This window comes from Pteropus vampyrus, unplaced genomic scaffold (assembly GCF_000151845.1).
Source record: "Pteropus vampyrus isolate Shadow unplaced genomic scaffold, Pvam_2.0 Scaffold336, whole genome shotgun sequence".
Lineage (NCBI taxonomy): Eukaryota > Metazoa > Chordata > Mammalia > Chiroptera > Pteropodidae > Pteropus > Pteropus vampyrus.
Window position 1 is genome coordinate 867826 of NW_011889117.1, and position 21941 is coordinate 889766.

General features: G+C 54.1%; 3 protein-coding genes across 5 annotated transcripts; 2 read left to right on the top strand and 1 right to left on the bottom strand.

Annotated features, from left to right (window-relative positions):
* Positions 1–5106: 5106 nt before the first annotated feature.
* Positions 5107–21299, bottom strand: NECAB3 (N-terminal EF-hand calcium binding protein 3). Of its 3 annotated transcripts, XM_011378276.2 has the most exons (13): positions 20798–21299; positions 18841–18865; positions 17521–17629; positions 16452–16477; positions 16139–16236; positions 8219–8355; positions 7810–7928; positions 7575–7654; positions 7417–7470; positions 6847–6959; positions 6595–6672; positions 5997–6088; positions 5107–5901 (listed from the first exon to the last, which is right to left on the bottom strand). In XM_011378276.2, the coding sequence occupies exons 1-13, from the start codon at positions 21275–21277 to the stop codon at positions 5873–5875; spliced, it is 1440 nt and encodes a 479-aa protein (XP_011376578.2). In that variant the 5' UTR covers positions 21278–21299; the 3' UTR covers positions 5107–5872. The 3 variants fall into 3 exon arrangements, with proteins under 3 accessions (XP_011376578.2, XP_023378003.1, XP_023378004.1); XM_023522235.1 differs by lacking the exon at positions 5997–6088 and having other exon boundaries at positions 5107–5996; XM_023522236.1 differs by lacking the exons at positions 5107–5901; positions 5997–6088 and adding an exon at positions 6095–6241.
* CUNH20orf144 (chromosome unknown C20orf144 homolog) lies at positions 8364–11020 on the top strand. Its single transcript, XM_023522192.1, has 2 exons — positions 8364–9914; positions 10619–11020. The coding sequence occupies exons 1-2, from the start codon at positions 9687–9689 to the stop codon at positions 11018–11020; spliced, it is 630 nt and encodes a 209-aa protein (XP_023377960.1). The 5' UTR covers positions 8364–9686.
* On the top strand, positions 13506–16130 carry ACTL10 (actin like 10). The gene has a single exon (XM_023522237.1). It carries the CDS (start codon positions 13679–13681, stop codon positions 14867–14869), a length of 1191 nt encoding a protein of 396 aa, XP_023378005.1. The 5' UTR covers positions 13506–13678; the 3' UTR covers positions 14870–16130.
* Positions 21300–21941: the final 642 nt, after the last annotated feature.

Sequence of the window (21941 nt, forward strand, 5' to 3'; positions counted from 1 at the left end):
AGGTGGTACCACACTGAGATATCCTGCCGGCCGGCTCCTGCGTTCTCGCCCCATCTTCCCCAATCTTTGGAAGGTGGGGGACCTCCATGGTCCCTGCTATGGTCTAAAAGGGGTGAAAGCAGAAAGTGTTGCTAAGAGGGTGATTCTAACTGCCGTGCCTCTGGGAAGCCAGCCGAGGGGCGCAGGTCCAACTAGGCTGTCTGCTTTTGCCCACGATTTGGCCTGCCCACCCCATGGTCCTACAGTCAAGTGACAACAGCTTGCCGACCCTCCCAATTCCTAGTTAGCCCTTCACCATTAAGTGATTTAATAAGGCAAATACATCCACAGAAAGTTCGAAAAATAGGGTAATGAATTTGTTAAGTCCTTTTTTCTAATAACATGTAATTCCTTAAAATGTTTTAATGTAACCTCGGCTTGTGAATATTCATTCACTTGTGTCCTTTTCACACTGACGTTAAATCTTAACTAAGTTCACTATTGCCTGCACATTTATGTGCTTAATTAATGGTGGTGTGATTTAACTGAGGCCATAGTTTCCTTAAATCTTCAGATCCTGTCGGGCAATTGGATTGCTTTCATGTTTTCCTGTCTAGCATACTGAACTGGACATCTCTCTTCACTTGATTTATTTCTTTGGGATAGTTTTCCAAAGCAGGATTTCTAGAACTGACCATTGATTGGATCCTTGAAGCATACGTTCAAACTGCTTTCTCCGAAAGCCCACCCACCAGCTTGCCGTGCCTCCAGCAGGCCCTGGGTCGTACTTCCACTGCTCTAGGGTGGTCTAACCAGCTGTGACATGACAGACTGATGCAGGCACACCTGTGCACACCTGTGTGTGGAGTCTCGGTCTGTCTGTCCAGTTTCCTGGCCAGTGACCTGAGGCAAGGTGCTGGCCTCTGCCCTAGACCTACTTCTGAGTAAACTCTCCTGAGAGGCTTGTTGGGACCACCAGCTTCACAGGCCCACAAAGAGCAAAGGGAGGGGTTGGTTATTAGATCTCAGGGAGGAGAGCTTGGCTGTGGCCTTGGTCCCAGAAGGTAAAGTGGAGGCTTAGCTGTATGCTTGTTCATGCACGTGGTGCCAACTGCCTAACCCTGCAATCTACCATCTAGAACAACTACAGGATCTTAACCTTGGGACAGCCTAGCACAAAAAAGCACGTTTGGTAGACAAATCGCCAATCCACAGACTGCCTTAGCTCTGGAAAAACAGACCCCAGGAACTCAAGTGATAATATAATAAGATATTATGTTAAATTTGCTGTAGAAGTGGCAGACTGAAAAATTTGCCATTTCCATAAAACACCCAAATGCTGGATAAATTCTGATGAAGGTACTTGTAACTGCACTGCTGAGGTCACAGATGAGAAATTGAGTAAACAAACCACAGAGGTAGGTTGAATTCAAAAGAGGAAACCTGTGCGCCATAGGAGCAAAAGAAATTCCAAGAAGTCAGTTTGAGGGATTAGCTGCCTATAGGGGGAACAGGAGACTAGACTTTGAGCCTCTACTAAATGTAGAGACAAAAGTGAGACTGCTCCATGAAGCCAAGTCACGCTCACTTTGGCCTCAGTGAAAAGGCAAGCAGGGAAAATCTGCCTGTCTGCAAAGGGAATGAAGCAGATAACCTCTGCCCCTACTGAAGAATGAAAAAGAATCTGACCAGAGACTACTTGGGTCTGCTCTCTCCTGGGGCTGAGATTCAGATTTTCGTTACTTCAGAGGTCAAAGAACCCATGGGTTGAGAAATTAAGATGATTCCAGGCTTTGTAGTATCTCCTGGTATCTGGCAGAAGCATAACTGTCAATCATCTAGAGAAAAAATCAAAATAATCATAATATTGCCTATCAACCAATTAAGTATCCAAAAAAGTTACTAAACATCCAAGGAAATGAGCCACTATGAGGAAAAGTCAGCAGAAGCAATCATCAACTCAGACTCCTGGGACTTCAGTCATCATTATCAGATACAGAATATAAAATAACTATGAAACCTCTAGAAAAAAATTAGCAAAAAATACAAGACTAAAAATAACTAGGCAGATAGCCTTCCAGAGGCCTCTATTCTGGGAGAGACAAAGCAGTAATCTGTTAAAAAATAAACATAATTAGGCAGATTTGAAAATAGAATTCTGGAAATGACAATCGCTGAAACAGAGTACTACTGAATAGCATATTTCAATGAATTTGAAAATGAGTGAAGCGTTACTATATGATTCTTTGTTACAAAGAGATGGAAAATGGGTTCTTTCTGAAAGAGGATTGTGAGAGAAGAGCCCTTTCAAATTTTACCAAGCATAGAGTCGAGGAGCCTATTGACTTGTGTTTATCAGTACAAAGGGGGAAAAAAATGGCTTGAGATGATGATACAATCTCAAAATGAGCAAACATGCATCGACCTAAACCCATCTTGGCCCTCTGTGCTTGTTTCCAACTGCTAGATTTTGAGGGTGGTGGGTTGGATATATCCTCTCCTCAGGCATCCTCCGTCTCCAGGGTTGGGGAAACCAACAACCCCACCCTCACCCTTGCCTCATGACCCAGGACGGCTTCATTGCCTAGTGTCGGACGCCCTCTTGTGGATAGATCTAGACGGACTACCTCTGCCGCTTCCATCCACAAGTGAGATGCCTATCCAGGGCTCACGCTCCAGTAACTTTTGCCTTCTCCTTTGCACCTTTTCTGAGGCTGCCTTCTGCCCCACAGGTTCATCTAACGTTTTCCGGGTGCCTCCTGGGAAGTTCCAGAAATGATCATGCGCTGGCTCCACTATCACCTACCTTCCCAGAGCTGGGCCCTGGGTTGTCCACATCAGAACCATCCTCCATCTCATGCTGTGTCCCATGGCTCTTCCTTGCTGCCCCATCTGCCATCCTACAGCCCCAAGGCTTATAACTGCCACTGTCCTCCACCCTGGGCTGATTTTCATTACTAGAGGATGCCCGAGATCTCCCTTAGCACTGTTCACACTTGAGAACAAATAGCTATTGAGGCCAGGGACTAGATCCATCTTTGTGACCCACAGAAAAGTACTTGCTCACTGAGCCTCCGTTTCTTCATCTGTAAATTGGGGGTGCCGATGATGCCTACACCATTGGGTTGTCGTGATCATATGGGAGTCACCCTAGCATAGGACCTAGTACCCAGGAAACCCCCATAAACAGAGGCTGCTATCACAACCTGCTGCTCTCTCTGCCAGTCAGTGATTTCCCTGAGGATTCATCTTTGTCCTAGTATCCTGCCTGGAGCCTAGTGTCTTAAGTAGTATTTGTTTGAGGAATAACTTTGTGAAGGCCCACCTAATTCTCAGGCCCTTTGTTAAGCCCCATAAGCATCTGTGTTAAGGGCACTTGGTATGCATGTTTCTCATTGAGAGCTGGAGGCTAATGGCAGCCATCTAGATTGCCGCTGTCTCTCTAGCACCTGGCCTGGCACTGGGCCAGTCCCCAGGACAGGTTTGAATGTGTGCAGGTGAGTCATTGGCACAGGTGGGAGGAAGGTGAGGGAGCAGGTGCAGGGAGTGGGTGAAAGGGTGGGGAACAGCAGCTGGTGGAAGCAGCCAGGACCTCTCCCAGCTTCAGTAGTCTGCCTACCCTTGACCTGGGTACTCTCACCAGCCAGGGACATTTCACCATCCCCAGCACCCACCACGGAATAGGTGCCCAGTGGATGTTAAAAAGAGACACCAAGAGCAGGGCATTGAGGGCATGGATTAGGAAAGGCAACCCAGACCTGATGGCCTTGACCAGCTACTTAAAGGCTAAGGAAACGTTTCTGTAGTGAGTGGGGATGGCAATGAGAAGAAGTTTTTCAGTTTTGTTTGCTTTAGCTATTTTTGTGGAGGAAACAGAAGAAATTAGAACACAGAATAGAAAGCACAATGATTTCCTCCTGCATGGGCTTCTCTGTCAAGGACAGACACTGAAACCTGGACAGACACCTGTGACTCAGGTGCTGGCAGCACTTTTTAGGAACTGCCAGGGATCTGGGAAGTGGGGTGGCAGAAGGACAGCTTGGCATGGCGCTGGACAAGGAGCCATCAGGGAGCCCTATGCTTGTTTTTCTGGCCTGGGAAGCCAGGCCGGTGAGAGCGGCTCTGTGTGACCCTACAAGTCTGAATTCCTGCCGGGGTCACCGCGGGGAAACCTCAGAGAAGACCCTTCCTGGAGTCTCAGACTGCATACACCCTGAGCTGCTACCATCTGAGCTGCCTTCCTGGCCATGCCCCAGTGCTCAGCAAGGACCTGGCACCACTGGGGCATTCAGGAACACTGGCGAAATGTCACTCAGCTCACTAAAAACCTACACAGCTTCCTCAGGACGAAGTGCCTCGGAGGCCCTGCTCTTCCCCGCCTTGGCCTCGGCCCACTCCCCCCTCCCCCAGCATCGGCCCACTGCTGGGCTTCCTTTAGTCAACAAGGCAAGCTCTCCTCCTCAGAGCCTGAAAAACTCCTGACCCCAACACACCCCAGACCAGGTCAGAGGCCATCTTGTTCTCTTGTGGAACCATGTGCCTCCCCTTTAGAGCCCTTGTCCATGTTACTTACCTCCCTCTGTGCCCCCAGACCCTTCTCCCCAGATGGCTCGAATGAGGATCCCACAGTGGCTGGACAAACCAACTCAGCCATTACTTTCCTGGAACTGCTCTATGTCAGGTGACAGGGGTGGTCTGGAAGGGGGTGAGGAGGGATGGAGAGAGAGGTTCTCTCTGGGGACAGGTCTTCTCACAGAACCAGCCACGCTCTCTGGGACCCCGAGAAGGCTCTGTGCTCAGCCCCCCAATTCCACAGCACACCCTACTGGCATGGTGGGGGGTGAAGCTAGAACCTCCAGCCAACTTTGAAAGCACTGAAAGCAGAGACCATATCCACTCCCCTTTCCCAGGTAAGATGCCAGAACCAGGGTTTGTGTGGGGTGAGAAGGCCCGAAATTGAGGAAACCTGGGTCAACAGCGAAGTTCTCACCGTCTGCAGGTAGGGGGGCTCAAGATGGGAACTGGTTAATTTCTGAAGAACGGCTTCCCGCCCTGAGTCTGTGGTCTGAGATGCAAACCAGCCCCACAGCCTGGCCTTCTTGCTGAGGGAGAGAGAGGACACAATACCAGAGGAGACCACTGCCTTTATTGTCTCTGTGCTGGGGTTCAGAGGTGTCTGGGGCAGCAGGTGACTCTAGACCCAAATTATTAATACTTGGCAAGATCACCTTGGGGTTCCCATAGAGTCCTGAGTATGGGTGGGCATGAACATGCAAATGATATGCAAATGACATGCAAACCAACCCAGGATCTTCTACATGTCTCCAGTGCAGCCAAGAGTGCAGGAAGAGTCTGGAGCCTGCCAGTTCAGGAGGGTGAAAGGGATACCCAAGTCCTTATCTCACACCGCAGATGGATCCAGCCCAGCCTCAGGGGTCAAGGTTGAGGAAGGGGGTCCCTGAGCATCAGCCTTGGTTCTGCTGCTGGTTAAGGAAGAGCAGAAGCCTGGCCCCAAGACAGCAGGAAGAAAGCAAGGCACCCACTATGCAGCCAGACAGCCCAAGGCTCACCCAGAGAAGCTAGGAATCCGCCCTGGGTCACAGCGAGGCAAGGGCAGAAGGGACCAGAATCCAGGCCTCCTGAGCCAGGCAGAGGCCTCAGAAACCAAAGCTACAAACAATAAAACATACTGATAAAGAAACAGAAAGCAAGCAGCCCAGTCCTTGATTCCTGGGCTGAGAGTCTCTCCACCAGCTGGTCTGGGAGGCCTCTGACAGCCAGGCCCCAGGTGTAAGAGCAGCAGGTCCTGTGTCTTGGTGCTGAATTGACTAGTCCAGAAACTCCAGCAGGAAGCAGGCAGGGCCCCAGGGTCCTTGGCTAATGCAGGTCAGGCTCAGTTATTATTTATAATCCACCAGGAGGCTAGGAGTCAGAGGTTGGGGGTCAGAGGCCATCAGGGGCCCACTGCCCCTCCCCAGGTCCCAGGGCTATAGAGAGGATCGGGAGCTGCAGCACACCTGGGAAGAACACAGTGGTGAGGGTGTCTGGAGCCCGCAGGTGGTCGATGAGGATGCGCTGGAAGGCCTTACTGCAGGCAGACTGCTGGTGCCTGGGGAAGGCCGTGGAATGGACTGAGGCTCAAGCTAGTCCTCCGAAGATCAAGATCACTTGGTTAAGAGCTCCCCACTGCCACCCAAGTCCTGCTGCCTGGATTCAGATATCAGTCCTTCCTCATACTGGCTCTGAGCCTCAGTTTTCTCCTCTGTGAAATGGGACAATAGTGTCTACTGTACTAGGCTACTGTGAGGATCACATGAAGTAAGGCACAGGTGCTTGGCATAGGGTGTGGTACAGTGGTGACAGTGTATATTCATTGAGTATCTACTGTGTACTTGTCACCATGTTCAGTTCTTTACACATCGTCTCATTTAGCTCATTGGAGAGTAGAACTGTTATCACTCCCATTTTGGAAAGGAGGCCACTGGGGCTCAGAGGGGTTGGTAACTCTCTTGAGGTCCCACAGCCAATAAACAGGATAGGACGATTTAAACCCAGGAGTGGCTCACTCCAGAGCTTCTACTCAATAAACATTAGCTGTTAGACCACCATTCATACCTTCTCCAGGAGGCCTCATCCTGCCAGAACTCGTACAAGGTGAAGGAGGCATTATCCAGCATCTTCTGGGCAGACACACTGTGGAGCCAAAGAGATGGGCCAGGCCAGGGCAGGCCTGGGATGCCACCACTGCTGCCCACCCAGCCAGGGGTATCTAATAGGAGCCCTGGCCCAGGACACGCAGCCCCCGCGCTCCTCCCAGCTCATTCCCCCACCTTCCTTGGCTAGCCCACTGGGCAGCTAGGGACTCACTGCAGGCAGTGGGTCTGGGCCCCTGTGAAGTCCACGTAGCAGCGCAGGGCACGATGGAAGTCCTGCAAGGCTTCTTCTGCCACTTGCACCTGCCTCTGGGCCACAAGGATGTGCTGGCAAGAGAGGCAGCCCAGTAAGCTGAAGTAGGGCATGACTTACACCAGACCCAGACTATCCGAGGTCAGTGTCCTGCCCCAGTACGGCTCCCAACCTCCCTGGCTCCATCTGACTCTTCTCATCACCAAGTCACTGCCTTGATCCAGTCATTAGCCCACTCTCCTGCGGTATGCCATCACTTCTAACTGTCCCCTCCAGCCTCCGTCCACACTGCCCCAGAGCCAGCTTTCAGGAAGGCAGAGGAGGGAAACTAAATCCCAAAGAGGAGCAGTGATTTCTGCGGGGCCACAGAGCAAGGACCAGAACCTAGCGCCTGCCTGCCAGGCCTGGGGGATGAGGACTGGGGAAAAGCTGGGAAGGGTGGGTGGGTAGCTGACCCTATGAACTCCCTCACTTCATGAGCGAGCACCTCCTAGCCCAATACCCAGCCCCCTGTCCCTCTCCCAGACTCACCGAGTCAGGCCCCTTGGTAAGTACCTCTTCATGTAGGGGTTCCAGCCGGGGGGCCTGTGAAGAACACAGAGTGTGGGCTGGGCCCCCAGCATGTGCCTGGCTTGGGCAGACTCCAGAAAGGTCCACTCCCATGGGGCACTGGCCACATGGCCACTCACCTTGCATTCAAGCTGGTCAATTAGCTCCTGGAGACGGTTGACCTGGAGCCGCCACTGCATCTCTGCCTCCGAGCTCCGCCCTGAGGGTAAGGGTCCATGGGGGCATGGCTGGGGTAGGAGGTCTCTCAGGTTGAACTGAGGGGCAGCGGAGGAGCAGGCACCAGGGGACACTGGGGAATGCTGCATTTGCTTTGGACTCTCCTTAGCCAGCCCTCCCGCCATAGCCCAGGCGCACCTATGTCAGAGGAACCAGGAGACCAGGTGGGTGATCGACTAACGCTCCGCAAAGCCCTGCGCCCTGCCCGCTGGCTGCCACAGGGCCTGCTCTGCACCTCCGTTCTCTCTTCATATGACCTAAGGGAAATAGAGGGTTGGTCCACTGCTGGCAGATCCACAGGGCCAAGGACGGGGACCCCAGAACAGGGCCAGGCTTGAGCGAGGCAAGACAGGCTTCCCAGAACATTGAGGCCCCAGCCTCAAAGCCAGCATCCCTCTCACCTCTTCTCGGCCTCCCTGCCCAGAACAACAATCTGGACTCCAGGATGCTGAAACTGTGACATGTGGTCAAAGCTGAGGGACTTGGAATGTGAAGATAATGGGCATTTGTGAACTGGACCCACAGGTTGTCTGGACTCCTCATATACCTTGGGCCACGGGCCTGGGTCTCCAGGGTATCTGATGCCCCCTCCAGTGAGCTTTGCAGGGCTTGTAGCTGGCTCACTGTCTCCCGCAACAGGAAGCGTGTCACAAACTGGTCCACCTTGGAGGCCCGCTCATACTCCTGGGGGCAGAAGGGGCATAATCAGCATCTCTTGGCCCTAAGCATATATTTATTAATGGGGAGCCATTTCCCTGCTCCCCCAATCCCTGTCCATCAGAGCAACAGTGGTGATGTAAAGAGCAGAGGGCCTGCAGAGCTGGCATAAGCAGGAGGGCATGGGAACTGGGAGCAGGGCCTGGCCCCCCTTTCTGGGAAGTATGAGGCCAACTTAGAGGAAGGCATCTACATTCTCTGGGCCCCAAGGCCCCTTCCATATTGAGGCCACCACCTTCATCCAGTAAGGCCTCTGCACAGTTAGGCTGTTGGGGTTGGGAGTGGAACAGATCACAGGACATCTAAAGACCAATTTTGACACATAAGGCAAAATGATGGTATAATGTGATCCTATACTCACCAGCTGGCTGCAAACTCACAGTCTATACATGCATATATAATTCACTCCTTCAACAAACATTTACTGAGCACCTTTTACTGGGAGCTGCAGACACAAGACAGCCAAGTCACTGCCATCAAACACACACACCCCAGCACTGAGCCCAGCCTACATCACTAGCCTCCTCCAGCTCCCTCCCAAGATGGAGAGACTGAGAGGCTGACCAAGTGCCAGGTTCTCAGGGCTGGCGTAGGGAGGAAGGGGTGGTGGGGCAGGGAGTTCCAGGTATCTGCCCTCCCTCTACAACGAGCCCCAAAAGCACCATCCATCAAAGGCTTTGTCTTCTGCCCATGACCCGCCTTGGCTCAGCCATCAGATGAGCCCTGTTGGACCAGGCTTATGAGCTGAGAGGCAAGGACAGAGGGGAGGCTAGGTCCTCTCATTCTCACACAGGCCAGTAGTTTCTGTCCTCTCTCTAGACTTCTGCCTTACTCGACTTCCTTGCTATGCTCTGAGCTCTCTAAAATCCTTCCGATAAAGTCCCTTTTGAGTGTTTAAGATGATTAATCAGTTTCTATTGCTTGCAGCCAAAGAACCCAGCTGACACAAGCACCCACTTTGTGCCAGGCCCTGTTCCAAGCAGAACTTCATTTAATACTAACAACTTATGGTCACTAATTAACCCCATTTTGCAGATGAGAAGACTGAGGCCTAGAGCAGTTGATTATCTTGGTCAAAGTCACACAACTAGTTAGTGGCAGAGCCAGAATTCAAACCCAGGCCACAAAATTCCTCTGTACTCATCACTAAGCACTTTATGAGCATCACCTCATTTAAGACCACTAGCTCTTTTACAGCTGAGAAACCAGGGCCAGAAGTCACAGAGTGAGTGAATAGAGCCAAGATTCGCCTGTAGGTTCTAGAGGAGCTCAGAGCCTGGAGCTGGTGAGGTCAACCCATGAGGTCACAATGTGGGGACAATGCTGGGGCAGAGGGTCCCCAGCCAGAGGGCAGGGCAGAGCAGCATGGGCCGTGGACCACAGTGTTGACCAGTCCCGCCATGGGAAACAACAATTCCCACAGGAGGACCAAAGTGCCTAAGCAGGCTGGCAAGGAGAGGCCACCTGATATGGACAAGGCCTGGGGAAAACAGCAGTTCTCCAGCCACCTCAAGCAGAAGCCAAGGGTGAGTGCTAGGGGATGAGGGGCAGGTGTGGGTAGGAGGGGATGCTGGGAGTCTAGGCCTTGTGGGAAGAAGGCCCAGGGGCATGAATGAAGGGGTTAGAGAACCTCTCCTGAAGATGAGGGTCCCAGGAACTCATGTGGATGTGGATGGGGTTCTAAAAGCCCAGATGGGAGGGTAGAGTCCAGAAACCAGGAGGTGGATGACACTTGGGAGTCAGAAGGGTGGGCAGGAGGAGAGTCTCACAACCCAGATGGATGGGTGGAGGTCCCGCATGGGGAATCAGCCCCGGTTGGTATCACTAGGCCTATGGGCACCAGGAGTTCCCTCATGCCTCCTTTAGAACCCCAGCCTCAAAACATGCTACTTTTCCCCCTCTTCGAATGTCCAGAGGCCCTAGATCAGGGCCGTGGTGGGTGAAGGTCCCAGCATCAAAGCTGGGAGGGGAGGCAGGGATCCTATAAACGTGGACAGAGAGGTCTCATGAGGTCAGCCTGGGTGGGTAAGGGTTTTCAGGGGAGGAAGGGGCGGGGGGTGGGGGCTGGCAATGGATCAGGGTAGGGCCCCCATCCTGGGCTTGGGAGGATGGTGGGAGTCCCAGAAACGTGGAGAGGTTAGAGTTTGGGAGATAGAACCGGAGTGGGTGAGGGTCCCCGGGAGGAAGGCGGAGAGCGCTCTTTCCCCTCACGTTTCTGCCCTACACCCAGACCAAGATCGTGCTGCTATTCCCCTTGGACAAGCGGCAGCAGGTAGCTGAGGTAGCAGCGGACTCTGGCGCGCAGCCCGCGGCCGCTCAAGTGGGCTCCCAGGCAACGCCACCCATGATGCGAGGTGCAGGCGATGGCGCTGAGCGGCAGGAGGGCGCACGCGAGAGAGAGATGAAGAAGATCCTGGTCTTGCTGCTGTTGCTGGACGCGCGGCTGCAGGAGGGGCGCCGCGCAGCAGGCGGGGCCAACGGCGGGGCCGATTCAGGGGGCGGGGCCAAGGCCACGCAGGGTTGGCTGCGGCTCTACGCGCGCCTGGTGACCAAGAACCAGACGAGTAGCGAGACTGACCCCTCCATGGAGCAGCCACGCAAGCGGTGCCGCTGCCCTCGCCCACGGTCCTGAGTACCCGGCCCGGCCCCCCGGGCTTGGGACCCAGCCCAATAAAGAGCGCATAGCAACCCTGATGCCTGTTAACTGAGGTATCGGGATGTGAGAGTCACAGAGATGAACAGGCGAATTGAGGACGGACCAACGGCCATGGGTGAGAGCCAAGGCTGTTTTTACCCTCTCCTTCCTTGTGACCTAAGGGTCAGAACACCTGCCCCAAGCTGGGGAAGGGCTCCCTGCCACAGTGCAGGAGGGAGGCTGTTCCTCTTTCCCTCCAACTCCAGGCTTGAGTCAGACCCTGACAGGTCTACAGCCCCAAGGGAGGTGAGCTTGGGCAAACCCAGGCTTGACCACCCAGGTGGTGAGGCCTGTATCCAGCAGAAGATTGACATCTCCAAAAGTCCCCAGCATTCACAAGTCCTTCTTAGGCAGAAGGATGGTCCAGGCAGACACCGCCTTTGAAAACAGTGAGGGTCCTACAGTCAACAGGGGTGGGGCCTGAGACTCACATTATGCCTGTGAGTGCAACCAGGAGAAGAGAGAGGCTGGGGTCACTGGGCCTCTGACCCCTCACTCCTACTCCTCTCAGCCTGGTAACCCCCAAGGCACCACAGTCATTCATCTCCCCAACTACCCCCTCCTATCCCCTTCCCCACACTTTAGCCAAAGGCTTCTTCCAAACCACTTAGGGTAGTTCACTCTGCTTATAAACTCATACTGGTTCTCCATTGCCCACAGGGAAACACCCAAACCTATTTGGGAGATGTCCAGGCCCAGGCCCAAGACTCAGTCTTACCCTTTAGGGCTTCTCAGTGGTTTTCATGCTCACCTCTTCTCTGGCCATATTGTCACTTGTCTCCAGTTTGAGGCTCACCAACCTAATTCACCCATGAAAGGCCTGGCACAATTTCTGTGGGCAGCAGCTTCTCTTCAAACCCAGCTTCAGACCCTAAAACCTCCTCAGCTCTTCAAAACCTGCAGCCTGCTTTCCATTGGAAACCAACCTGAAAATGTCCCCTTTGGGGGCAGATGCAGCAGGTGAAGGTCCCAGCTCAAAAAAGCCACAGGCCTGGCTTCTGCTGAATATGCACTTTCATCACTGTCAACCTGATCAATGTCCTCTCCACATTGCCTGCATCAGGCTAGAGTTTGTACAACCCATAGCATCTCCCCTGCTACTTGTAAGAACCAACCCTTCCCTACCATACACATGGTTACAATCAGGGTAACCATGTTCCTCAGTGTGGCCACACCTCCCGGCCATAAGCCATTGGCCCAAGTTGGTCCTATCAGCCCCTTCCCTGGGACTATAATTCAGGAGTTAAAAGAGACCGTTTTATGCATAGGTTGAAGTCATTCTTCAGAAGAATAAAAAGTGTAGAGCCAGGGTACATCCTGGGTTACCCACAGTCAGACACTGCCTCTAGTCTGTTGCTGAAACCTGATTTCACCCTTGCTCTTGGTATTCATAAGATATACAAGATCCTTGTAATAAAATCCCTTTTAGTTAAGCTCACCCAAGTGGGTCTTCAACTTGCAACCAAAATGATCCTAAAGAGAATAATGAGACTCTGCAGAGGCCTGAAGCGGCCTCTTTTTTGTGTGTGAGGATTACTACCTTTTGGAGAAAGAAGCTGAGCTCAGGAAGAGATTAGGACTTGTTTAGGGGTGCACAGTGAGTCAACTTCAGAACTGAGTCACAAACTCAGGCCCACCTGAGTCCACAGGTGGAAGTCCCTGAAGGCAGTGTCCCTCTGTGGGCTGCCTGGGCCCTTCAAGGCTGAACACACAGATCCTCGGAGTGACTCTACCTCTGTGATTAAGAGCTCTCTCTCTTCAGCATTGAGAGGGGAAGAGCCCCACATTTGGCTAGAGTATATATCAGATTGGCTGTGCTGGGCAGTTGAGGCCAGACCCCTTGATGTCCAAATCACTGCCCTTAATCCTGTCCAAGGAGAGAGGATGGGTCCCGGGAGTTTTTGCTGGGAGAGAGGACTGCAGAAGCACAGCAGGTGCCGAGGACTGAGGTCACAATGAGTCCAATCCAAGTTCTTTTCTGTCCTCCTCTGACCACACCCTCCCACCTCCACAACCAGGAACTACTTTGGTCAAGCCCAGGTGAGAAGTCTAAGACACTGCCTCAGACTCAAGGACTGGGCTGGACTTCTAGGTCCCCAAAAGGGAGATATATATGTCTGGATGACATTGCCACAAGGCCCACTCATTCTCAGAGCTGCTCCTTGCGGCTTCTCAAAATCTAAAAGGATTTGGCCCGGCCCTCTCATCATCCACCTCTGCCAGGCTGAGGCGGGGAGCCGCACAACAGAGCTGTCTTGAGAGTGAATGTGGGGCCTACCTCACGATGGAGCGTGGAGCCTTGAGCCGTGAGCCAAAGGTAGGCAAGTAACCACTGGTGGCCTGCGACGGCGGAGACTGACACTTGAACCAGAGGCGGGGCCCCGGGCCTAGGGGCGGAGCCAAAAGCTGAAAAGAGATATCCACTCTGGCCAGAAGAATCCAACCTCAGGACCAGAAAGTAGAGCCAAGAATTGAGAACGATAGTTATCTAGTCCATCAAACCAGGGATTTAGGCCCAAAGAGCCAAGAACTGAAAGGTGGTCCTCCAACTAGGCCAGCTGGGGCGGAGCCTCAGGCGAGGAGTCGGGGTGGGGGATGCGACCGAGTCTCTGTGGGCAGAGCCGAGCCGGGAAGGTGACGTCAGCATCGGGGAGCCGCAGGGTTCGCGGGCCGCCCTCATTGGGCCGCATTGCCGTAGTGGTGGACCAGGGCTCAGGCTTCACCAAGGCGGGCTTCGCGGGCGAGCATCAGCCACGCCTGGTGCTAAAGAGCTCCAGCCTGGTGCCCAGCTGGGACCGGCCCGTGCTGCCCGGGGCGCCGGGCTGCGAGCTGGCGGGCGGTGTGGCACGGGCTCACCCCATCAAGCACGGCGTGGTGGTCGACTGGGAGGCGCTGGAGGGTCTGTGGGAGCGCCTGCTAGTCGGCGGCCTGCAGGTATACCCGGAGCAGTGGCCGGTGCTGGTGAGCGACTCACCGTCGGCACCACCCTCTAACCGCGAGAGGGTGGCCGAGCTACTGTTCGAGGCCCTGGCAGTGCCTGCGTGCCACATGGCCAGCACTGCGTTGTTGGCGCTCTGCTCCACTGGCACTTTCAGCGGGCTGGCGGTGGAGGCGGGCGCGGGTGTGTGCCACGCCACACCCATCTATGCGGGCCACTCGTGGCACAAGGCCACCTTCCGGCTGGACGTGGCAGGAACCACCCTGTCGCGCTACCTGCGGGACCTGCTGGTGGCAGCATGCCCCAATCTACTGCAGCAGAGTCTGCCCCGAAAGGCCATCACACAGCTCAAGAAGCACTGCTGCTATGTGTCGCTGGACTTTGAAGGTGACCTCCATAACCCTGCCCGCCACCATCCGGCTAGTTTCTGCTTACGCAATGGGTGTTCTGTCTGCCTCAGCAGCGAGCGCTTCCGCTGCCCGGAACCCATCTTCCAGCCTGGTCTTCTAGGCCAGGCTGAGCCAGGACTGCCCACACTGGCCTTCCAGGCACTGCAGAGGGTGCCGGCACCACTGCGGAGGCGGCTGGCTGACACCGTAGTGCTGGCTGGTGGCTCCACACTTTTCCCTGGCTTCACTGAGCGCTTGGAGATGGAGCTGGAAGCCCAGTGCCTGCGACACGGCTACGGGGCACTGAAGCCACACCTGGTGGCCAAGCCTGGGCGTGGCACAGCTGTGTGGACAGGTGGCTCCATGGTAGCTTCATTGCGCTCCTTCCAGTGTCACTGGATGACCCGGACCATGTACCAGGAGTGTGGCTCCAGGCTGGTACACGAAGTGTTCAACTGAGTCATATTGGATTGAAGGGGGTGGTGCCACTGGCTGCGAGCACTGTTTATGCTTGTGCGCACACATGTCCAGTGGCAGAGGCTTGGTGGCCTGAGCTGAAGCTCTATCAGAAGCACCAAGTGCCAGATAAAGTCTCAAGTGATTGGAGCTGGCAAAGTCATGGTGTGGTTATGGGTCATGCCCTACCCCTTTCTGGGCCAGGAGGAGGTAGTCCAGACCCCTAGGGACCTTACTTGGACCTGCAGTTTGAATTCCCCCTAACCAGTGCCAGCTCAGAGAATGCCAGTCCAGCTGTCCATACCCAGGCCTTGTTTCCATGGCAGTAAGGAAGATGATGCCCACACTTGCATATAGGCAGCAGATACAGAAGTCACCATAACATGCCAACCCCTCGTCATGTGCCATTTGGATTCCCATCCCATGCCAGGCCCCAATGGGTAACCCTTTCAAAAGCTGCTAAAATCCATGTGAAAGCAACCAGAGGGAAAGCACTGTCATCAGCTGATCATGGACTCGCTGAGGCCCTCAGTTTCCCTTTCTGTTAAAAGTGAGTTCAGGCACTCCCAGGCTTGCTCACTGCTCCCTCCCAGCCCCCTTATTAAGGATTATGGGACAAAGGGAGGTGGAGACATTTCTTAAAAGAAACACACAAAGAGATGGGTGGCTTATGGGTTTTTTGAAGTCACCACACAAGGGCCTGGAGCCCTGGCTGTGAGCACGGTTTATGCTCGTGCACACATGTCCACATGTGCTCAAAAACGCGTGGATGCAACATGCCCATCTATTCCCGCACATCCTCAGGACAGGCTCCACTCCACCAGGCTCCGCACCCCAGCATGGGCCTGTGGACACATGTTAACATGCCCCACCCCCAGCTCATCCTTGCTGGGTCCTGGGCTTGATACTCCATAATAGTTAGGTCTAGCCAATAATAAAAACAGTAGCAGCATCAGCTCCAGGTATTAAGCGCCTATTGCGTGCCAGGCATAGTTCTGGGTGCTAAAGATGGAGAATAAGACAGACAAAAATCACTGCCTTCATTCTTATTTAATTATCACAATGTATGGAGGCAGGATCTATTTTTATTCCCAGTTTACAGATGAAGAAACTGAGGTCCAGAGAAGTAAAAGTGCACAGAAAGTGGGAAAGACAGGATTTGAACTCAGGCCTCTAGCGCCACAGCCCCAAGCCATGATAGTGGAGGCTCTGCCAGCACAGCAAACACCCCCTGCCCTCATTCTGGGCCCCACCATCAGCTTCTCCACTCACCAGCTTAGTGGTATCCATGGCAGTGAGCACTGCACGGTTGAGCGACTCCAGAGCAGCCAGCACAGGCCGGTAGACACCTAGATGTTCTGAGAAGTAGTCTGCAGGAAGAGGAGGTCCTCGAATGTTCCAGCTGCACCTTGCCCCCACCTACCTACCCCCACCATCTACCCAACCTGAAATTCCTCAGCAACAAACCACGCATCACATCCTGAACCCAGCCCCCCCTACTCCATCAGGAGACCAGCAACAGCCCCTCATCCCATCCACCTGCCCAGAAGTCCCAGGAGACAGAAGCTCCCATGGGCCTACTCACCACACAGTTTCTCTGTTTCCAGATTGCTGCAGGGTAAAGAGGAGGTACCCTTAAGACCCTCAGACTTGAGCCTAGTGAACGGGACTTTGAAGCCAACATTTCTCCCTCCTCCCCACCCAACTCAGCCTACCAAGCACGGGGCTCTTGCTTCCACCTCGGGTTAAGTTGCTCAATGGGAAGAAGCCAAGAGGGTTGTGGGGGAGCAAGGGTACTACTGTCCCATCAAACACTCTCTGAGGACAAAAATTCAGACCCGCTCTTGGCCTCCAAGGGGATTTCAGGCCAGGGAAGACAGATGTTGACACACGCCAGAGAGGAGTGGTCAGAGCTGGGAAGGGGAAGCCAGGGCTGAGGAAGTCCAGAGAAAGCATGGGTATTACTTGGGAGGAGGGCTTCCTGGAGGAGAGACTGTCTTTGTTAGGCCTCGAAGGGCAAAGAATTTTACTGGAGTGTCTGGTGGGGGGAGCGGGTAGACAAACAGTCCAGCCCAAGCCTCGGAATGGGGAGGGGAAGGGAGCATGAGAGCCTGAGTCTAGGCACAGGAGCCAACCCAGAGTCTGGAATTTATTCTAAGGAAATGAGGGTAGAAGAGGAGAGGGAGGGACAGCTGTGTATGTGTGTGCACCCATGAGAGGAAGCATGGGGAGGAAAGTATGCAAACTCATGCTAAGGCCTGCAGATGTGTGAGCACATGTGGGAGGTGTGTGGGAGTTCATGCACCTGCATCCACAGGTGGAAGCGGGCATGGCCCAGCTGTCCCCAGGTATCCTCTGGTCCCTGTATGAAGCAGGAATGAGTGGGGAGGGGCACCTGTGGGCTGAACCATGGGTGGTGACTCAGGCCTGGCTATTTTGGGGTCTCAGCTGAAAGGAGTACAATTGGCAGAGCTAGAGACAGGGAGGCGGTGAGTGGGTGAGTAAAAGTTGGCACCAAGCCCTGGCGCCCCTCTCCCTACCACCACCACCCCCTCATTCTTCATAAGAAACTAAAGCAGCAGGGGACACAGTAGGGTTGAGACAACCTGGCCTCACATCCAACCATGGCTCTTCCATTCCCCTCTCGTACTCACTCAGTAGAATGCCCATCAATGCCACTGAACAGCTCCTGCAGCTCCCTGGGGCTGAGGACCCCATCGGCAAAGTAATTCTGGAATTCCTCAAATGAAAGCTTACCATCATCTAGGGGGAACATGGAGCAGAGTTGGCATACCTGACCTCTGGCTGCACCCCTGCCTGCAGGTCCAGGGACCCTGAAAGCCTCACAGCATCTTACAACCACTTAGCCAGATGGAATGGGATTCTGATCTTGGTGGGGGGCCTGGCTGTTGGGGAAAAAAAGATGAGGGCCCCTAGAGGTGCCCACTTAAGGCAACATGGCCCATTTTGCAGGCAGACAAGGGACAGGGCAGTACACAAGTGGTATTGGGTAGGACTCAATAAATGTTTGCTAAATAAAGAAATAAATGAAGAACAGCCTGGGATACAGCCAAATCATGGCAGGGCCTAGACATCACTTGGACTTGGGGGCCAAGCCTCTGCTTCACATACTGACCAGCCTGGCCCCAGGGTGTTAGGGACCTTGGTGCTATAAACCCAGGCCCTTCATAGAGAAGCCATAGGAAGGCAGATGAGACCTTCTTAAGGGTTGGGGCCTCTATAAGCAGCAGGCTGGCTCCAGAGAGAATGCCCTTCCTGTCACAGGGGGCATGCAGCAGAGACTGAGAGCACTGAGAGAGATGGCCAAAGATACTGGGTATCTGACCTGTAAGGTCTCTAAGCAGATAGGGCAAGGAAAGTAGACAAAATGCTCTGATCCAAATGAGACCATGTGTCCTGATCAATGTGTTGAGACACATAGTGTCTACCAATTTGAAGAGACCCAGGGAGAAGGGCCAAGGGGTGGGGGACACGATCCTGTCTCAAGAAGGCTGAAGCACAAAAGGGTCCGAAGACCCCAGATGAAAATGGGTCAAGGCTGACTGGCCACCTCAGCTCAGACCCTCAACTGGCTGATCATGGTAGAGGGGCCTGCCCTGGGTCATCTATGGGCAGCAACTTGCTCTTGGGGTCCCCTAGCGGCTCCTGCTTTAGCTTTCAAGGTCTGAGACTGCCCAGCACCCAGGACAGAAGAGCTGATTCCCTGAAGCCAGCTTTATCCTGCCCCAACCCTCCCTGGGTTCAGATGGTTAATCATGTGGAGTTACTGAGCCCTCTAAAAATCTAAGAGTAAACCCCCCCACAGGGCCTCATCTCCATTAGCCCATCCTTCCCAGCCCCTAACACAGCTAACCTGGAGCCAAGCATCACACAGACCTGGATGCAAGGCCCACCACTTAAAGGCTATGTGACCTCAGGCAACCTGTTTCACCTCTCAGGGAAGCCAAACTCACCATTCTTGTCTGCTCGGCGGAAAACCTAGAAAACAAAGGGTCATGGATGGGAGCTGAGTGGGGCCTGGAAAGGCAAGAGGCCCCCACCCAACTCAACAGGGCCCCAGCTGGCCAGCCTGCCCCCAACCTTGCCTTTCTTCCTGCCCAGCCTGGTCCCAACCCCCTACCCAGCTCGGCCCTGCAGGAACTTTTCCAACAAGGGGGGCACAGGAAGAGCACACAGCAGGTCCCACTGCTTGCTGACTTCTCCTGCAGGGCCTGGCCTCATGGGGGGTGTTCCAGGCCAGCTCCCTGTACCCCTACACCTAGAGTCCATCACAAGTTCTATCTGATGCATCAGTCCTTGGCATCGTCCTAGCTTGCGGAAGGCAGGGGAATGAGCCAAGATGCGGCCAGAGGATCTTGGGCAGCCGTCCCAGACCTGAGCCCTCAACTCTGCTGTGTGGCCATGGTCCATCTCAGATTCTGCCCACTCTGGTCAGTTTCCCTGTGTGCTTGGCGAAGACCCTGACATGCAGGCAGTGGCTACTTATTCGTTAGTGCCTTAGTTTTCTCACTAGCACGTGGGGGAGCAGGCTGGGGTTAGCCCTTCCAGGGCTGGGGCTTCCTATGAGGCCAACTCAATGTGTGTGTATGCGTATGTGAATATGTGTGTGTGCATGCAATGAGGAGTGAGGGTGGTAGAAAGCAAGGGAGGACCGACTGTATTTATGGAGAAGCAGAGGTGAAAAGCAACAGAGGCAGATAAACAGAGGAACAAAGTCAAGATATGATCCTGTCTCTCCCAGGGACCAGAGACTCCCAGATTGCCCAAAGCAGCCCAGCAAAAATGAAACCAGGAGCCCTGGCAAGGAGCAGGCCAAAGCCTGGACAGAGAGCCCCTATCATCCAGGTTCTGAATGCCCCTCTCTGCTAGCTGTTGTCTCAGGGTTGGTGAGGTTCAGGGATGAATCCTACTAGCCAGAAGCCTGATTCAGAGGTCTACCAGTGGCTTGAGGTCGCCTAGCAGCCCTGTATGGCCTGGTTAGGGCAGATGGAGATACTGAGGTGGGGGTACTAAGCTGGGAATGAGAACACCTGGGGCCACATTCGGTGTGCCCCTGCCTCCACGTGTGATCTCAGATAGACCCCTACCACCTTAGGCCTTGTTTTTTCCATCTGGGAAACAGGAGGGTCAGGTTCCTTCCAACCAGGAAGGCTGTGGTCAACACGCTGAGTCACTGGGGGCAGTGAGGAGGGGGTAGGAGTATAGCCTTTCCCACTGGCAGGGACCTCTGGGGCGGGGGGCATGAGAGGGCCAGGTAAGGACTAAGCATTGGGGTGAAAGGTGGGGAAGGGGCTCAGAACAGTGACTGAGGCCTAGCCAGACTGGTCCACACTGGTGCCCATGGGGGCTGCAGGGCCACCTGCACCTACAGGAGGGTTATACAGAGAATGACTGTGGGCAACCCTGACCAACTTCGGGGCCCCACAGTCCCTGGGTCAGGTCTAAGGGACCTTGGGGTCAGCACTGGGTCTTATTCTTCCAGGCCCCCTGCTTGGATCAGCCCAGCCTGGGGCTGCCACAGAGGGGTACCATGAACGTTCCTGTGATCTAGTGTTAACAGCCCCCACCCACCAGGCACACACATGGATTGGGTTCGGGGGTGGGGTAACAGGAGCAGTGCTACTGAATCAGAGATAAGGTAAGAGAAAGAAAGAGTGAAAGACAGAGAACAGGTTACAAAGGCAGTGAGATAAAGGGACATGGAAACAGACAGCTGAGAAAATCAGACACAGACTGGGCCCCAAACAGACCTAGAGGGAGAGACACTGATGGACATGGGGAAAAACAGTTGAGAGAGACACAGACTGGGTGAGGGGCGGGGGTGAGGGACAAGGAGAGACAGGGATAAGACCTGCGAGACTGATAATCCCCAGGGCCGGAGGGCTGACGCCCCGACTGCTCCCCACTCACATCCTGGAAGAGCGCGTGTCCAGAGGGCCCAGCGACCGGCACAGGGGGTCGGGGCGAGGGCGGCCGGATCAAGCACACAGTGAGCAGCCCCGTGCATGTCATGGTGTCGCCACACGCTCGACTCTGGCTGGGATGAAGCTCCGGACTCTGGGCGCCGCCGCCAGGGACTTGAGGGGACTGAAGGGGCCGCCCGCCCATTGGCGCCGTGCGCACGCTCAGGTCCCCGCCCCCGAGGCTCCACCCCCTGTTCAGACTGGCCTCCGATGCACCTCCAAGCCCAGCTTTTGGAGGCAGCTTGTCAAAGCTTGCGCACTCTGCAAGACCCCTGCGAGAGCCTCTTGGGGACCTATTTCCCTGTCTGGAAAAGGGGAGCAAGTTCCAGCCTCTAAGTGGATGAGCCGCACAATGGAAACTACTCGACACCAAGTCCCTCCGTGGTGTCACCACCAGAGCCTCCCAGAGGAACCACACACAAGTCATTTCCAAGGACTGGCTGAGTAAATGACCTGTCAGCTTGGGAGTACTAGTCAGAGAGCACTAGAGTGATACCTTGTGGGCAAAACCTGCATGTGACTACACCTGAGGGTCTGTATCTTTTTTGCAAAATGGGGATAATAGATGTGCCATAGGATTACGAAGGGGATTTGGACTATAAAGGGATTTAAATGGGCACTGACTCATGGCCCACCTAAGGGTTTGTTAGACATAAACAGATCGCTGTGGTCTGCTTCCAAGTCCACCCTCCCCTCTGCCATTCCAGCCCCCTCTTCAACCCATCCTTCATACAGAAGCCAGAGGAAGCTTTTAAAATACAAAACATTCCTCCCCAGACTCACCAATGAGTCCTTGCTTCCTGAATAAAAGCCCAAGACTGAACTCTCCCCTCTGGCCCTCACCTCAGGACTCCAGCTGTACTGGTTTCTCTCAGGTACTGCTCCTTGCTCCCTCCTGTCCCGGCGCCTTCGCCTATACTGCCTTCTGTTTGGTACATTCCCATTTTCTTACTCGGTTAATTCTTATCTTACAGCTTTCAGCTCAACATCCCTTACCCCCTGATTTTGAGTCTCCTTCAACAGACCCTGAGAGCCCCATGAAGGGACACACATCTCCAGAAACTGAAAGATCCTGAGAGACTTGGTCAGTT

What these genes read in the sequence shown, in the direction of transcription:
- CUNH20orf144 (XM_023522192.1), top strand. Translation starts at nt 9,687, where the DNA reads ATGAGGTCACAATGTGGGGACAATGCTGGGGCAGAGGGTCCCCAGCCA. An exon ending in ACCTCAAGCAGAAGCCAAGG is followed by an intron (nt 9,915 to 10,618) that starts GTGAGTGCTAGG and finishes CCCTACACCCAG; the next exon opens with ACCAAGATCGTGCTGCTATT.
- ACTL10 (XM_023522237.1), top strand. Translation starts at nt 13,679, where the DNA reads ATGCGACCGAGTCTCTGTGGGCAGAGCCGAGCCGGGAAGGTGACGTCA.
- NECAB3 (XM_011378276.2), bottom strand. Translation starts at nt 21,277, where the DNA reads ATGACTTGTGTGTGGTTCCTCTGGGAGGCTCTGGTGGTGACACCACGG. An exon ending in ATTGATGGGCATTCTACTGA is followed by an intron (nt 16,478 to 17,520) that starts GTGAGTACGAGA and finishes TTTACCCTGCAG; the next exon opens with CAATCTGGAAACAGAGAAAC. An exon ending in ACCCAGGCCCGTGGCCCAAG is followed by an intron (nt 7,929 to 8,218) that starts GTATATGAGGAG and finishes TATTTCCCTTAG; the next exon opens with GTCATATGAAGAGAGAACGG.